The 17,373-nt window shown below is 46.0% G+C and overlaps 1 protein-coding gene across 1 annotated transcript; it reads left to right on the top strand.

The window, feature by feature from the left end:
- The first annotated feature begins 604 nt into the window (after nt 1–604).
- Nucleotides 605–16,607, top strand: LOC147639143 (SEC1 family transport protein SLY1-like). Its single transcript, XM_086787701.1, has 2 exons — nt 605–873; nt 14,550–16,607. The coding sequence occupies exons 1-2, from the start codon at nt 843–845 to the stop codon at nt 16,355–16,357; spliced, it is 1,839 nt and encodes a 612-aa protein (XP_086643827.1). The 5' UTR covers nt 605–842; the 3' UTR covers nt 16,358–16,607.
- Nucleotides 16,608–17,373: the final 766 nt, after the last annotated feature.

The following is a 17,373-nucleotide window of genomic DNA, read 5'->3' as shown; positions in this document are numbered from 1 at the left end:
CTAATGTTAGTGAATCTAAGTTATTGACCACTAATGTCATTTTACTGACATCTCCACGAATGTTCTCCACTAATGCCATTACTCAATATCTCATTTATGCTATTACTCACTTTCCCAATATTTTCACTAATGTCGTTACTCACATTTCCACTAGCGTCGTTGCTCACTTTTGCACTTACGTCATTACTCACTTTTGGACTTATGTCATTACTCACTTTTATACTTATGTCATTACTCAATTTCCCACTAACATCGTAAAAAAAGTGGATAACGCCATTAGCGAAAGTGGATAATGCCATCAACAAAAATGGATACAAAGTTAGTGAAAGTGGGTAATGCTATTAGCCATAGTTCGTAACGCCATTGCTAGTGAAACTAGATAATGCCACTAGCTTTCAAGCACATCTATTTTTATGCCTATGTATATCTTCAAGGATATAAATCATCCATCTTGTGCTGCAAGGCTTTAAAATTAAGAGGAAAAACAGAACCCCAAGGGGTCCTGGACACAGGCGGTCCCCCCCCTCTCCCCCCCCCTCCTCTTTTCCTTAACAAAGAAAAAAAAAACCTCAAGCACATGTACAATCGAGAGAACCAATCAACATTTGTGAGAAGAGGGCCACTTTTTTATGAGGCCATTTTGACGTGTGTGGTCCAGGAGAATTAAGACACATGCCCATACTATAGGTGGTGGTGTGTAAAGAGCCTTCTTCACGGGACAAGATCAAATAACGCACAACATTTGTCCTGGTTCTTCTCATGGATTGCGAAATGCAGCTGTAGAGATCGAAAATCCTACTAACAGCAAGTTATTACTGGATCTATGCTCTGTGTAAACCAGCATGGCTCTCTCCCTCCGCCAGAAGCAAACAGGTTTGCTTCTTTACTTTAATCGTAGGCTTAGTTACTCTTCCTTTCTGGGCCATAACTGAGCTAATTAAGCTAGCTTTAGATCCCAGATCTGACACTATTGTTAAGAACAAAGTTGCTTAGTAGTCACACCAGAAGAAGAAAAATGGATCTGTTGAATGATCAGTGTAAAAGATCAATCCATCATTAGGCTTTGTCAAGACCCGCTGCAATACTAGGGTTGAATCCTTCATGGGTGTGTTTCTGACCGCACAAACAGATAAATGTAGTACATCTCAGATTGGAAAATTGACTTGCACATCTCTACAATCATCACCAAAACAGTGGGCTTGGCATAGTCACATGGGACCGTATGATCCTTTTACACTGGGCTAAATTTAAACTTTTACACCAGTGAAGGGAGAAAGGAGTAGAAGAGGGAGAAGTCTTCTGGCCAAACTGGGCTACCTCCTCTGTCAAGGTTTTGGCTCTTTTACTGCCCATGTAGCTGCCACTGCCCTGCTGGCTACACACCTGTGACCTTCTTATGGCGATGTTTTGAATGTTGTGAAACTGGCCTTAAGCTTTGATCAATTCCACAGCAAATTGCTAGTTGATGAAGAAACTTCTAACCTGCAGGTACATGGTAGGGGTGAGTTGGCAAGGTCTACTCCTAGCCATAGCCCAAGAGGAGCCCTCCTAGCACTAGGCTAGACCAAAGTTCTGATGTCTTATAACAGAAGTGCTCACGGATTGTGCCCAGTCATCTTGGACAGGTTTGCTTTATCTTCTGGCTGCTGCTTCTTATTGTTGGAGGTAGAAGAAGCGGACTTTGCAGAGTCTTCATCAGCTTTCAGATTTGCAAGCCTCTTTCGGCACTCTTCGATGTAGTGCCTTGGCTTTTGGAAGTAATGACACTTTCCTTTCTTCTTCTTGGTGTCACCCGCGACCCTATGACGAGTCCACTTTGCTTTTGTCCTTGGAGAAGTAGGCTTGGTCTCCTCTGCTTGCATCACCCCTGGATTTGTTCTTCCTAGTCTGCTCCTCATGGAGAAGTAATCCAACCAACTCCTCAAAGCATATAGTATTGCCTTCTCCTCTTAGAGAGATTGAGAGAAGTATGGAAACTCTGATAGGACTTAGGTAAGGAGCTAAGAATGGCGGTGATCAATTTTCTGTTATCAACCACCTCATCTATATTCAGCTACTGTTCTTTTAGGTCTCTTACCTTGGTAAGATGATTTGCAATGGAATCACCTTCGTTCATGGTCAAGTTGTCTAGCTCTCGCATCACATACATGCCTCGTGCTTCATTACGGGATTGGAACATGGTCTTGAGCACCACCTAGGCAGTCCTTGTAGAACTGCCGGATCGGATGTGAGTTACAATTGATCACTTGACTGAAAGAGCAATCATGGCCATTGCTTGAGTATCATGGGCACCCCGCCATCTTTGATCTGCAGTGGGTCCAGGAGGCGGTGCTGCAATGCCTGACACAACTTGTGATGAAGTAAGGGAGGGAGATTGATCACTTGACTGAAAGAGCAATCATGGCCATTGCTTGAGTATCATGGGCACCCCACCATCTTTGATCTGCAGTGGGTCTAGGAGGCGGTGCTGCAATGCCTGACACAACTTGTGATGAAGTAAGGGAGGGAGAGGCTAATGGAGCAAGTGCACGGTGCTACCACTAGTCCATGGTAGGGACAGAATGAAAAAAAATGGGATGCTGCAAAAAATAATTGTGTTAAATTGCACAGAGGGAAGGAGGGCTGGAAAAAAAAAAACGCGGGCTGATAGTCTTTTTGTAGAGTGTAGAAGCAAGAGCTTGATAACCTTAGCGCTCTGATACCATGAGAGAATAGTTGAAGGCATCAAGCGGATGGAGAGGAGAGACTTGGAGCAGCCAGCAATGATCCAACACTTGAGCAAAAATGATGAATGAATTAAATGGCAAAAGGCCTGTTCTTATATCCATCTTGAAGGGTCTGGTTGCCCAGCATAAAAACACACGATTGAGGACAAAGTCCATGACTAGGAAAAACACCTGATAAAAGGTGGAAAAAAATACCCAAAATATCATATAAATATGCTAAATAAAAGGGGGCATAAAGAGGATTAAACGGGGCTAGAGATGATCATTCAAACAAATACTTGTGGAATGAGATGATTTATGCAATGATCTATCGGGTGCTGGCTGGTTGGTTCTAATATGCTGCTGTCGGCCTGTTTTACAGCCCATGACCTGTGACGAGCAAGCATTAAATGCTAGCACCTAGCAATAAATGTTGGCATTCATTGCCGACCCAACATTAGATGCTGGCCGACTGTTATATATGCTGGAAAATGACTGTTATCAGCCCGAAAAGCTGGCCATTGTGATGCATGGGGTGTTCATGATGCAAGAATCAAGAACACTATGCCTAGAATAGCCTCATGGGCTGGCCCATGCATCAATGCTTATATATGCTTTTACATGCTTTGTATATGCAACTATAGGACTGACTTATGCATGCCCTAAACCTCAGATGACTCTACATGCTTGTTCTCCAAGTGGGTTAAGGGACTGACCCTGACACCTAAGGCTCGGAGACTAACCTACATAGCTCATGCCTGACATGTCTCGGACCAGGGCTCACAATGGGGCCACGGTATACGACAAACATTCTTAAAAAGGGTATTAATGATGTATAATATTACTGCTCCAGTTTGTCACGTGCATCCCGCACTTCGATGCCACGTAGACATATCTGTACAGAAGGTGTAGGACCTGGGATGGAAAACTGGTCCCATGTGAGCCCAGTCTGGGACGAGTCAGCCAGGGTTCCATTCTAGTCGTCCGAGGTCAGGTGTGCATTGTCCTGCACTTGAGTCCAAGGTCAGGTGTGCATTGTACGCGATGTGAGTCTCCCTCTGGAATGATGTTAGTGGTTTTGTGTATCTGGTATGGTACTGGATGCCAGATCACTGTGTAGACAGTTAGGGTTTGCATATAGGAAAGGGGCTACCCCAAGGACACATGTGGGCATGGGGAAAGTGTAAGACCACCCCCATAAGGGCCAGGAAGGCCTTGGCTGTACCCACCAGCCATGGGATGGCCATAGGAGGGCTATAGACAGCCCTGGGGCTCTTGAACAGGTGGCCGACTGGTCACATAGCCCCCAAGGGTCTATAATCCAGATGTGGGGCGGCCCACACAGGCTGCCCAGCAGCCAGGCTTGAGACATCTTGTGGCCAGCATTTATTGTAAGCATGCGTAACATTTTCTAGCATTTTATGCTGTATTTTTCAGTCGTGAAGCATTTTTGGGACAGCTGACTGCTGTAAACCAGTCGACTGGTTGTCTTGGAGGGTATAAATACCCATGCTTCAATTCAGTTCATTTATCTCATCAATCACCAAGTGCTGAAGCTGAACCAAGGGCTAGGACAGCCAAGAACAAGCTAACGCAGAGGGGGTGAAGGATTGAAGGTCAAGGGCAGAGATCCATCTCAGCCAAGAAAAAGTAGGCAGCCGACTAGCATCCACACGACTGGGTAAATGTCCACGACTAGGATAAATATCCAAGGCACCATAAAATGGGGAATAATATGGGAAAACATATGGGAGGGGTGACCAGCCCCTATAGCTAACATGGTCAGCCCTAGAGGCTGAAATAGGACGCCAAACAAGAAGCCAGCAACAAGGAGATGATGTCTAATACCTTGAAGGACGGTTGGTTTTCAGCCTCCGAAAGCCTCCCACACACATGGTGGATGGTCAGATTGCGCTCCAGAAAGGAAGTGCGTTTTCCTGCTATGGCGAGCTTCGACGACGAGAGAGACCAAGAACCTTGGGACTAGAGTGCACGAGGCAGCCCAGCCAGGGCATCAAGCTTGAGTGTTACAGAGATGTTTCAATAGATGATGCGAGCAATCGCAGACTAGACAACCAAGTTGGAAGAGCAGAAGGCGCAGATCCTGGCTCTGGAAGAGCGTACCCGTTCTCCAGCGCCGCGTTTTCCATCTCCTCCTCCCTCTCCTTCTGTATCCCAGATTCCAGATCCTCTACACAGGGACCCTCTCGTAGGGTCACGACCGTAGCCGAGTTCTTTGCTTGAGTTGCAGATGTGTGCATTGGAGATCCGACAACGTGAAGACAAAGCCATGCGACGCGTGGAACATGAGCGTTACCTTGCAGCTTTGGACGCACGATTGACACCTACGGCGCCCTCGAATCATTTTTTCGAGAAAATGAACTTCAATAAGTATAATGGTAAACTCGACCCCACAACTCTTTATTCGTGGTTGCATCAGTTTGAAGCTTACTTTGCTGCAGTTAGAAAGAACGATACTGACAGAGTGATCTTGGCTGGTTGGTACTTGGAAGGTGAGGCCATTCCTTGGTGGACCCAGTGGGCTCATGCCCACACCAGATTAGGTATGGCATCTTATGTGGGGGACGAATTTGTTCGCGACCTTAAGCAGCGGTTTCTACCATCCCATTACCTTGAGCGACTCGAAGACGAGTTCAGGGGAGCGCGTCAGAACGCGCAACTAGTCCTTCAGTTTGCCAATAGAATTTCGACTTTATGTTTGCAATTAGGCTAATTTGATTTAGACAAGAAAGGGCAATTTTTGTATGGCCTTGACCTACAAATCAATGTTTAGGCCAGCCACCTTCGAAGACGCACTCTCGCTTGCGCAGAGTGCTGAAATGACGCATAATGGTGGCAAGCCCAAGACTTCCCAGCCGGCTACTCCCAAGGCTACCGCCTTGGGGGGGAAAGGCCAGAACCAGACAGGGTCTTCCTCAGGATAGAGCACGGGAGTCTCTGGCTCCAAGAACTCGAACAATGCGTCCAAGCTTACTCCAGACCAGAAAGCGGAGGCTGGCAAGACGGGTGGCAAGTTGAGTGCTGAGGAGATTTCTCAGTACAAGGAGGGTAGGTGTTTCTTTTGTCATACAAAAGGACACACTTCTCGGGAATGTCCTAAGAAGACTGCCGCCTTAGCCTCCACAGTTTCTGTGGTGAGCTGAGCTCCCACACAGACCCTAGTGGCTGCCCCTAGTTCTTCAAATCCCAATGCTTCAGTTGGAGCAATTATTAGCTGGGAGCTCGAAGATAAGCAGAATGGCGTCCATGACCAGGAGTATGAGCACAACGAATTGCTCAAGACCTTTGGTTACATAGGTGGCCAGAGAGTCGTCGTCTTGTTTGACAGCGGCAGCACGGAGGACGTGGTCACGTAACAAGCGGCTTGGCATGCCTGTTTCGTCCTGACTTCGGTGGTCAAACAAGTTGAGGGTTTTAGCACAAGCATGACAACGAGCGTCAAGTATGAAGCTCTAGGTGCTAAATTGGTTATTCAGGGCATAGAGTTTGTGCGTGATTTTATGGTTGCCCCTCTTGTAGGAGCAGACATAATATTGGGCATTCAATGGTTTCACAAGTTTCTTCTTGATGTCAAGTTGGACAAGCACACTTTTCAGATCAAATGCCCCAGTGACCATTAAGTGTGAGCTAGGAATTCCGAACTTTCTGCTCATAAGCCACTTGCAGGCTAAGCGAGCAATAAGGAAAGGCGCACATTGTGCGATGATATACATCCAGATTGCCCAGACAGTGGCCAGCGCTTCCGAGAAGTATTTGGCTCTCCATGAAAAGTTCCAGAAGATTTTTCTTCGGGATAATCTCCCTCCCCAGCTCCCCTCGTCCAGACTGGAGGACCACAAGATTGACCTCCTCCCAGGCTCGGAACCCCCGAGCAAGTTTCCATATCGCCTTTCCAAGGCAATGGAATCAGAGTTGGACCGCCAACTCCAAGAATTGTTGCAATTTGGCTTCATCCGCCCCAGCTTGTCGCCATTTGCAGCACCGATCTTGTTTGTCAAGAAAAAAGATGGGTCTTCTCGTTTGTGTATCGATTATCGTGCACTCAATAAGGTGACTATCAAGAGTAGATTCCTGATGCCTCGAATAGATTATATTCTCGAGAGGCTGAATGGGGCTAAGGTGTTCTCGAAACTCGATTTAAAGAGTGGGTACCACCAGGTGAGGATTGTGGAGGGGGACATCCCCAAGACAGCCTTCCGAATGGAACGGGCCCACTTTGAATTTGTGGTCATGCCGTTTGGCTTGACGAACGTCCCAGCTACATTCAACCGCATGATGATGCATGTTAGTATACACCTTTTTTTTGGTATACTTGGGCGATCGCACCTTCAATCTTGTCACATCCTGGTGCCTTGTGTGCACACAACCGTAACTCTCTTTTTCTCTTATTTTCCCAAGAGCTCACATCAACGGGAGACTTTCATGTTACTAAGTTCTCTCTCGAGCTTTGGGAAATTCCGTACTACTGTGAGGATGTCGCAAAGAGCTACTTCCACTAAACTTTCCAGGTTTGGTGCATTCATGACAACTGAAGATCGGCTTGATGGTCCCAACTACTCATTATGGAGCTTCATGGTGAAGAGTATGCTGATTGCCAAGGGGCTATGGGAGATTGTCATGGGGCAAGGGCCTCGTCCTGCAACACCAACCTCCTTAGCAGCATCAAGGGGGACTCAAACTGTGGCTCACATCGGGTGGGCTCATGTCTTCACTTGTGTGCCTTGATCTCCGGAAGGAGTACAGTTCTACATCTTTCTTTGACCTCACCTAGTGTCTTGCTGTAAACTCAAGAGGAGGATTCCATGGCTTCTATACCAACTGTCATCTCTTCATCTATTTCCCAACTTCCCAACGAATCCATCCTTGACGGGACCAACTACTTTGATTGGTCTTTGTAGATGAAGACTTTACTTCGGTATCATCGGCTATGGGGTATTGTTACTGGGGCCGACACTCAGCCAATTGTAACTTCACCTTGGGTTGAGATTCATGCCTGGAATTGTGGGATTCCATTCAGAGGAGGTATCGTAGAGAGAATTCTACTCAGAAGAGTGCCTTGGAGAATCAACTTGCCAACCTAAAGATCTCTGATATTGCCAACATCGTGGATTCCATCACGGAGTATGTTACCATCCAGAAGAAGTTGGTCTCTTTGGGGAACAAGGCTACTGATGAAGACTTTGTTCATTGGCTCCTCGCTAAAGTGCCCGAAACTTTCTCATCTTTCTGTGATACTATTTCACTTTTTTCCTCTACTCCTGATTTGCATTTTGTTGTTGGCATGCTTCAGGATAGAGCTTCGAGGAAGAAAACAAGCCACGGTGCTTCTAAGACCCTTCTTTAGGTCAAGGACAAGGCAAATGGGAGTCTAAGGGTTCCACCAGCAACAAAGGTGACTCTAAACTTGCTAACAATCGTGCTCATAGGGATCTTACTTGCCATTATTGTGGTCACAAAGGTCACATTCAACCCGTCTGTCGCAAGAAGAAGAGAGAAGGTGGTTCTGCAAAGAAGCCCACCAATCAAACATCTCTATCTACCAACCAATCCCATAGTTCCTCTTGCACCAAGGAGACTGTCTTCATCGGCATATTTAGGAGCTTCCCGTGGACTCACCTGTTCTTGCCACCTCACGTCTTACGGATTGGGTGATTGATAGTGGGTGCACTACTCACATGACTCATGATAGGCCCATTCTGCAAGATATTCGGCCTAGCTCTTCGAAGGTGTCCATTGGCTATGCTTCCAACCTTGAGGCTTCTTGTGTGGATAATGTGCGACTTAATGCTTCTCCTGGCCAGCCTTCTACTATTTGGGATGTGCTTTATGTTCTCAAGCTCTCTAGCAATCTGCTTCGGATTGCAAAGAAAGGCTATGATGTCTACTTTGACATTTCTGTTCTTGAGATCATTGACACTAGCACCTTGCATATTGTTGCCAAAGGTGTGTGAGGGAAAAAGGACGAAAGGATCAGATATGCGAGAGATCAGAGCAAATCAACACGGCACGAAATGGACGAATGAGTGTATGTATAATGGTGAATGAAATCCAGTACAAGAGGCCCTTTGATGTGAGGTGACTTTGAGTAGTTCCATACAGAAAAACAATACATGGGAACTAGTTGACTTGCCTCTAGGCAAGAATGTGATTGGTACGAAGTGGGTGTATAAGATCAAATGCAAGCAGCTGGATCTATTGACAGGTACAAAACAAGGCTGGTTGCTAAAGGTTATTCCCAAGAGAAGGGGATGGACTGATGAAACCTTTGCCCCAACTTGAAAAATGACAACCATTCACACAGTCATTGCATTGGCAGCTCACCATAGTTGGAGTATGCATCAAGTGGACATAAAGACGGCATTTTATGGGGATCTTTTGGAAGAGGTTGTTAGCAAACATCTCTTGTCTGTACATATTACTCAGTGAGGGCCTTTATTGTGGGTGTGCCCGCCCAGGAGTTTTCTCATTTTTCCCCATTTTTCCATGTTTTTGAGTCGTAGGGATTGTCTGTTGTTGGCCGACTCACTCTTCTGCTGGCTGACTGCTTTGGGTTCTGGCTGACTGCTGTTTTGTCTTGGCCGATTGATGATGTGCTAGCCGAGTGCTTTTTTCCAGTCGTGGACACTCAGGCAGGCTGTCGGTTGTTTTGACCTAGCCGACCAGCACTGGAGGGTGGTATAAATACCACCCTTGTCCCCACACCTGTTTTGTACCGGATCTTTGTGTATATAGTAGAGTTTATACAACTTCTCTCTCTCTACACTTTTGCGTTTTGTTTCTCACAGCACTTGTCACATCTTCCGTTGTGCATTCCGACATGGTATCAGAGCCTCAGGTGGCTTGAAGATTGGAGACAGCGGGAGCTTGAGGGTTTGTTGTTTTTTGGTGCTGATTGGAGATTTCTTGGGCTGTTCGGGACTTGGAGATCGGGTAGAAGGCGGCCATTATCGTTGGATAGCCACCTTGCATAGTGTTTGTAGCCTCTTCTTCATTTTTTTCCCCACCCACCCTCGCTTCACAAGACCTTGTGAACCCTTGAGATGGTAGATTTGCTTTAGATGGTTGAGAAGCACGTGAAGATCCCCACTCTCCCAACATTCCCGGTGGATCGACAATTGGACGGGGACCAACTATGGCATCTGGAAGGTAATGATGGAGTTTGTATTGGAGTCTTATGACTTGGTTGATTTTATTGTGGTTGGTGTTCTAGGGCTAGAGTTGGAGGACGGAGAGCTTTTACCCTCTACTAGGAAAGAACAAGAGGCTCAGGCACAGTTATGGGATTGTGTCAATGCCCGTGTGCGTTCTTTCATCTTCCTTAATTGCACACCCTAGGTGATTAATCATATCAAACACATGACGCTTTTGGCAGCACTTGGCTTCTCTGTTTAACAAGGTATCACCCATGAAGCGGATTTCCTTGGAAGTGCAGATGCGAGTGATGGATCCTACAAAGTTCAACAAGCTCCAGGCTTTTCAGCAGGAGGTTCTTCAGGCTTGGAAGGAGATATCTTTAGAGGACATGGCCATCACTTTGCTGTTTCATCTGACCTCTCAGTACTCAGCTTTCTATTCCTCTTTGATCACCAGAGGGAGGCTTAGCACCATCACATAGGAGGAGCTTGTGCCTATGGTCTTGGACCAGGAAGAGCGTTATATGAACCTTCCACAGGGCGGAGGTTATGAGGCCTTGACTGGCCAGTGGTCGAAAGGCCGTAGTAAGGGCAAAGGAAGGTCTTCACAGGCGAAGTCTTCTGAGCAGGAGCCCAAGTTTTGATGCCTTGAAGGCAGGGTGGACCTGTAACCATTGTGGCGAGAAAGGCCACTATTGGAGGAAATGTTCTCAGCAGAGCACCGAGAGAGGTGCTGATTCCTCAGCAGTAACTGTGAAGACTCCAGCTTTTGTGCACTTCGAGATTATGGACACCGGCATTTCATCTTCTTCGAGCAGGGAGGTCGTTGGACTCACTGCTAGGGATACTTAGGACTGGATTCTAGACAGTGGTGCTTCCAGGCACGACTCCTTCCTGAGAGAGGTCACATCTTGATTGGTGACAAGTTCACTCCCTATTCACAGTGAGGGCAGGTTAGAGATCATTCCCGATGGCAAAGGGGGGAAGCATTCCTCCTAGGTTCTTTATGTCCCATCCCTTGGTTTCATCTATTGTCAGTGCATGAGGTTTGCAAGACTGGTGTACGGGTGGAGTTTGATGAGCATTTTATTGCTCTTTGGGACAAAGCAACAGGCCAGGTTGTATGGAAGGCGGAGTGGAGAATTGGATTTACAAACTCTCAGCACTCTCTCTTACAGGTTCTCAGTTAGGTGATTTGTGGCAGTTTCGTCATGACCACTTGAATGTGGATATGCTGCGGCGGCAAGCTTGCAGGACGAGATAGTGGATGGTTTGCCAGATGTTGGCAACAGGTAGGGACATTCCAGTTCTTGTGTTCGTCAGTCAGAGGAGTCAGAGGAGCCTTTATAGGTGAACTATGCTTTGATGTCTCATATCATTTGGGACAAAGCCTATTGTGGTTGAGGAAGGTCTTTCCTAGGGGACTTGCAGGAAATCCATGCAAGTGGCAAATGGTGACTTGCATGCAGGAGGAGGTGTATTGTGAGAAGTCTCTAGGCTTGAAGGGTCCGGGATCAAAGGGAGTGGTTTCCAGGTTATGGAAGGCCTTGTATGGTCTTCAGCAGGTTCCAGGACTTGGCATACCAAAGTTTTAGTTGATGATCCTTGTGAGCAGGTTGATGCCTCCTTGTTTCAGAAGCTTGCTGGTTCATTGATTTGGTTGCTGAACAGCAGGACTTGAGCTTTTGAGTGGGGCTGTTGAGCTCATTCATGCAGACGCCTTTAAAGAATCATTGGAATGCAGGGTTGTGGATCTTGCGGTATCTGTAGGGTACGAAGGATCTTGGACTCTTCTATGACACTAGAGGGGGAATGACGGATGGAGTCCGACTCCAAGGTTGGAGTGACTCAAATTGGGGAGGAGATCCAGACACGAGGAGACCTACATCAGGCTACGGATTTACCCTTGGCTCAGGAGCTATTTCATGAGCAGCAAGAGGCAGCCAACTATTGCCTTGCCTCGCTGTCGGCTGTCCTACTGCGCACATGTGGGGCCATATAAAATGGCCCCATGGCCCCCCACTTGTTGTATTAGGTATTCGGGATTTTCTTGTGTATATAGATCAGAGTTACATGCCTCTCTCTCTCCTTCTCCATTGCTGTATTTTTCTGCACTGCACTTGCTCGTGTTCTCAGATTTTGTCATCATCTCCGCTGCATATTCTGACAACATGTTGGTAGGACCCCTTTAGTCCTTTGTATTAAGGGCCTTTTTACTTTTGGTGAGTATTATTCCTCACCTCCTTATGTGAGAGCTCTTCCACTGCCAACCTGTGTGTGGCTCTAACGTGCTGTTCAAGCTTTCCATTGCTCTCTCCTTCTAAAACCTTTACTGTCTTGATCTCTGGCCACTCTTGGGAAATGCATTAACTTCCATTCTGCTGCCTTGAAAACCCTGTATTGGGCTGAATTGACCTCAGACCTGGCTGCCTTGATGCACCCCAAATAGGCGCCAAATCTGATGTGTTTGATGGAGAGATGGCTGCCCTTCTTGTGTTTTACTTCAGCCTGAAGAAGACCTGTATTTTGAGCTCTTGGTGGCTGCCCAATGACGGGCAATTTGCTTCAAATGATGGCTTGACATGAGCCTTGAATTTGCTTGAACTTGGAAACCCTAGGAATGACCTAGAAACTCTTATATGACCTGAAAAAACTAGATGTAACAGAAAAATGCAAACCCTAACTATGCAAGACCTGATGCTCTGATGCTGGTGTAACATGCAACAACAGCGGAAGACTTAATTATGAGATTAATGCAAAGATGCGCTTGATAGCAGACACAGTAGACAAGACAGAGATTTGACCTAATTTAATATATGCATTGATATGAATGTAAATTACAATGAATGGAAAAGAAAACCCTAGAATGAGGCACTTTCCTGGTGATGATGTGGATGATGCTTGTACTCACGATATGTTAGGGAGCCCTTAAGTCTGCTGGTTGTCCATTATTATCTTCGAGTACATGCCTAAACACTACATGAATGACTCTCAGCCATTGCCCTCTATTTGCCCTCTATTTATAGTGTCATATGGGCTAGTTGGCTAGCTTTTAGGGTTGTTTGGCTGCCACCCTAAATATATATAAAAGTGTCCAAAAATAATAAAAGTGTCCACACTGGCTGCTCATTGGGTGCTTGGACCAAATACAATGAAATGAATGAAAAGCCCCAAATTTGACCAAGACTCAGCCGAACAACCTCTCTAAATGGGCCATGAATACGATCTCTAAATTGGCTGAATGGTAGAGGCATGTCCACATCACACTGTTGGAAGGGGTGCTTGCGACAATCATGACCTTCAATCTGTTGATCCTCCTCCAGTACTTTGCTCCTAAGTTTCGCCCTCAAAAAGGAGCGCCATAGATCATAGCGGCCCACACCAAAGTGTCGAAGAGCCAACACTTCATATTGGGTTCATCATCCAAGTCTCTCTCCAACACCCTAGAGCAAATTTGAAGTAAGAATTTATGTCATGTGCATATAGGAGCGGCACAATTGCATGGGCTCATTACAATCTGGAGCCTTCCAATTTGTTAACAAATTTGAAATCTCATCAATGTGTAGCCCAAACAGTGTGGGAGAGAGTGAGCAGCCCTGTTTGACACCAATTAGTGTTGTGAATCTCGTCTAAGAAGCTTCCTGGTGCTTGCACCTGACCAGTCACGCACTCATATAGGGTCATCACCATCCACGTTATCTCAGATGGAAAATGGAGCTTCTGTAGACGGGCTAGAAGTCGGGATGTGGGGACTGAATCAAAGGCAACACAACGCAACAACACACTTGCTGCCTGTGTCCTTACCTCCTTGATGATGGCCTTGAGTGTGAATGTGATCTAGTATAGAGTAATTTTTCTTAAAGCCTGCCTTCCTGAGGCCCTGTTGGATGTCTGGAGTCTGGACAACCCCGATCAGTGTCTAGTGTCTAGGACAGTGTCCGGTTGCGTGTGACCCGTGTGTCCAAGGTACTAGGAGCAACCATTCATAAAGGGAAGTGTGTAGGGGCTGTGGATAGCCATGCAGGCACCCAGTGTGGTTGGCCAGATGGGAAAGGACAGGACACCCATGGACGAGCAGCCCCAAGCCAGGTTGGGCAGGCCGACCTGCAGGGGCCTTTATAAAGGGCAATTGTGCCCATGGCTCTGCAATCTCACATTCATCCATGCGTCACCATCAGGCAGCCGATTGCAGCCTGTTGAAGCAAAATGCAAGCACTCCCAGTGGTACAAGACCGGGAAGCAACCATTCAGCCTTCTTCCCAGGAGCCCGTGCATGTATAGTCAGTGTGCTGCATCTCTCGAAAACACAAATCATGTCAGTCTTTTGTCATTGGGATGATTGAGTCCTGAATGGATGTACTCATTGCAGATTGCAGCAATAAATTGAATACACCATCTATGGTGGGGGCCCTTCGTGGGTATTGGGACCCAATACTGTGTACTATGCAATTCTCTCCCTTTTTCTCACTCTCCCTTCTCTCTTGCATCTTAACGCACAAGTGTCTCTGATCAGCAAACTGACAAGGTCTCCAAAGTGTTTGTGCTGCTGGAGAGAGAGAGAGAGAGCTTCTCGTACAAAGTTTGTTTTTGCTGAATTACGAGTACATTTGGTCTGCACTGCTATCATGTCTGTTTTGGTCTTCTCGAAAGGTCAATCAAAATTTGGCATACACCGCTTCTCTGTTTGCAGATGCTGTGGTGAAGATGCTGAATCTGAATCAATCTGTTGCAAGTGGTGGTACTGCTGATGAGGAAGTTTACAAAGTTCTAATCTTAGACCGATTTTGTCGGGATGTTCTCTCTCCTCTGATTCGTGTCAACGATCTTCGAAAACATGGGATAACTCTGTACTTCACCATTGACAAAGAGCGGCAGACCATACCGGATGTGCCAGCTATATATTTTGTCCAGCCCACTTCCTCTAATGTGGATCGGATAATTAAAGATGCATCAAAGGGTATCTATGAAAGCTTCCACTTAAATTTCTCTTCATCGATCCCCCGTCCTTACTTGGAAGATTTGGCGACAGGAATGCTCAAGGGGGATTGCATCCAGCGCATCTCGAAGGTGTATGATCAGTACTTGGAGTTCGTGACACTGGAACATGGCATGTTCTCTCTTGCCCAACCACTAACCTATGTGCAGCTTAATGATCCCCAAGCTCAGGACAAGGATGTGGAAGCGGCTGTGGACAGCATTGTGAATGGGCTTTTCTGTGTGCTTGTGACCCTTGGGGTAGTCCCTTTAATCCGGTGTCCAAAAGGTGGACCTGCAGAAATGGTTGCATCACAGCTAGATTCTCGTCTACGAGATCACCTGGCTTCTCGTAACAACTTGTTTATGGAGGCTGGACATCTTGGTAGCTCTTTCCAGCGCCCGCTTTTGTGCATCTTCGATCGGAATTTTGAGCTCACTGCTGCCGTACAACATGTGTGGAGCTACAGATCAATGGTGCATGATGTTTTGGGGATGAAATTGAATAGGGTGGTGCAGGGTGGCAAGCCATATGAATTGGATGATTCCGACTCATTTTGGGTGGCAAATGGCAGTGCACCATTTCCAAAAGTGGCAGAAGAGGTGGAGGTGCAGTTGAACAAGTACAAGCAAGATGTGGATGCTGTTAACAGGAGGACTGGAAGCAAAGGGGGCGAGACTGATTTTGATGAGCAAGAGATACTGGGGAATACAAAGCATTTAATGAGTGCCGTCAATTCTCTTCCGGAGCTGACCGAAAGGAAGAGGATGATAGACAAGCATACAAACCTCGCCACTGCTCTTCTAGGGGACATCAAGGCTCGATCTCTTGATGGGTATTACAATCTAGAGGACGACATGCTCACACGCGGGACTGTTGATAGAAATGTGCTGTTGAGTGTTTTGAAAGGGAAGGGGACCAAGGAGGACAAGCTAAGAACTGCAATTGTGTATTTGCTGTCGGTGGAGGCGGGATCGGCTGAAGTTGAAGCCGTTGAGGCGGCTCTTAGAGAGGCAGATGTAGACATTTCGTCTTTTCTTTATGTCAAGAAGATCAAGTCTCTTAACATGACCCTGGCAACTGCAACTGCTGGAAGTAAGAGCAACTTAGTTGATTGGGCCGAGAAGCTATATGGGCAGTCAATTAGTGCTGTGACAGCAGGTGTGAAGAATTTGCTATCAGGAGGAAGGCAGTTGGCTGTCACAAGAGCAGTGGAGGCACTAATGGAAGCTAGGGTGGGGCCTGATACTGAAGCGTATCTTCTTTTTGACCCCCGCTCTCCTAAGACAAGCTCTCTTTCCAGAGGTCAGGTACAGGGGCCCTTTAAAGAGGCCATTGTCTTCATGATTGGTGGAGGAAATTATAATGAATATTTGAGCTTACAAGAGCTTGCCCACCGGCAACCTCCTGTCAAGAATATCATGTACGGATCAACGGAGATTCTCACAGGCAAAGAGTTTGTAGACCAGCTGGGGGCTTTGGGGAAAAAAATGGGTGTGGGTGGAAAACCCTTAACCTCGTGAAATATAGAATGGGACAGTTCTTAAGATTGCTGCATCTTACTTATGGAAGAGGAATTGAGAGTGGTTATCACAGTGTCTTTGTATCAAATTGATGGCATGGTTTTGATTTTTAAAATAAGAAATTGTGCTTAGCATGGTCCTATAGTCTTTTCAAGCATTTAAAGGTAATGCTTGCAGAGAACATTTCTGGGACAAGCGTTGTCTTAACTTTGGGTTTGGGAGGAATTTCTAATGGCTGTTTGCTCTGAAATGTGTGTGGAATGTATCCTTGTTTTCTCTCACGAATATGGACAAGGTGTGTGCATCTCTGTTGGAAAATAAGTTCCAATAGGAGCGGGTTTGATCATGTTCGAGTGTCACTTGCTATGATCCACCTTAGCCATGTCTATATCCATGTGTTTTCAACAACTTCATCATTCAAAGAGTTGCTAGCATGATGATACTGAGTACGTAGATGTGTGCTCTGTGGCCTTGCTATCCAAGAATTGATAGCATGATAAATGATCATGCTTTTTAGTTCTCAATTATGATTACATGGAAAAGTCCCCTCATTAGTAGCAAACAATGAAGGTGAATGGATTGAAGGTTTTAAGAAAGCAGCTCAACCAATGAAATGGATGTAAGTGCAGCCACTTATTAAATTGATAGCTATTACATGTTTTTGCACCAAAAATGTCGCATGATTGCAAAAAGCTTAGCACCAAAAACATAGCATGGTAGTAAAAAGCTTCTATGTCCTACTTTGTGATGGGTACATCGGTTTGCAATTGCTTTATCTTCAAAAGCTAAGCACAAACTTGAAACTTGTGCAAACGTACATGTTTGTTGTAAGATCTCTCCTACCCGTGCAAAAAGAAATTATTAAATAAAAGAATTTTTGCCTAGAAACATTATTAGCACATTGAAGAAAATAAAATAAATGGGTTTAGCCTAAGTGTGTGTATCCTTAGGAAAAAATTAATTAAAGAGTCCAAGGTTCTAAGGTTTTGAAAAAAACAATCGTCTTATTAAATAAG

Source organism: Cibotium barometz, chromosome 4 (assembly GCF_041138505.1).
Source record: "Cibotium barometz isolate CiBa-2024 chromosome 4, ASM4113850v1, whole genome shotgun sequence".
NCBI classification, from domain to species: Eukaryota; Viridiplantae; Streptophyta; class Polypodiopsida; order Cyatheales; family Cibotiaceae; genus Cibotium; species Cibotium barometz.
The sequence above is the reverse complement of the archived record's forward strand: the minus strand, read 5'-3'. Positions and strand labels throughout refer to the sequence as shown.

Bases quoted from the DNA above. Each gene is read 5' to 3' on its own strand.
- LOC147639143 (XM_086787701.1), top strand. From the start codon at position 843: ATGGCTCTCTCCCTCCGCCAGAAGCAAACAG. The intron at 874-14,549 runs GTTTGCTTCTTT...CTCTGTTTGCAG, and splicing joins CCTCCGCCAGAAGCAAACAG to ATGCTGTGGTGAAGATGCTG.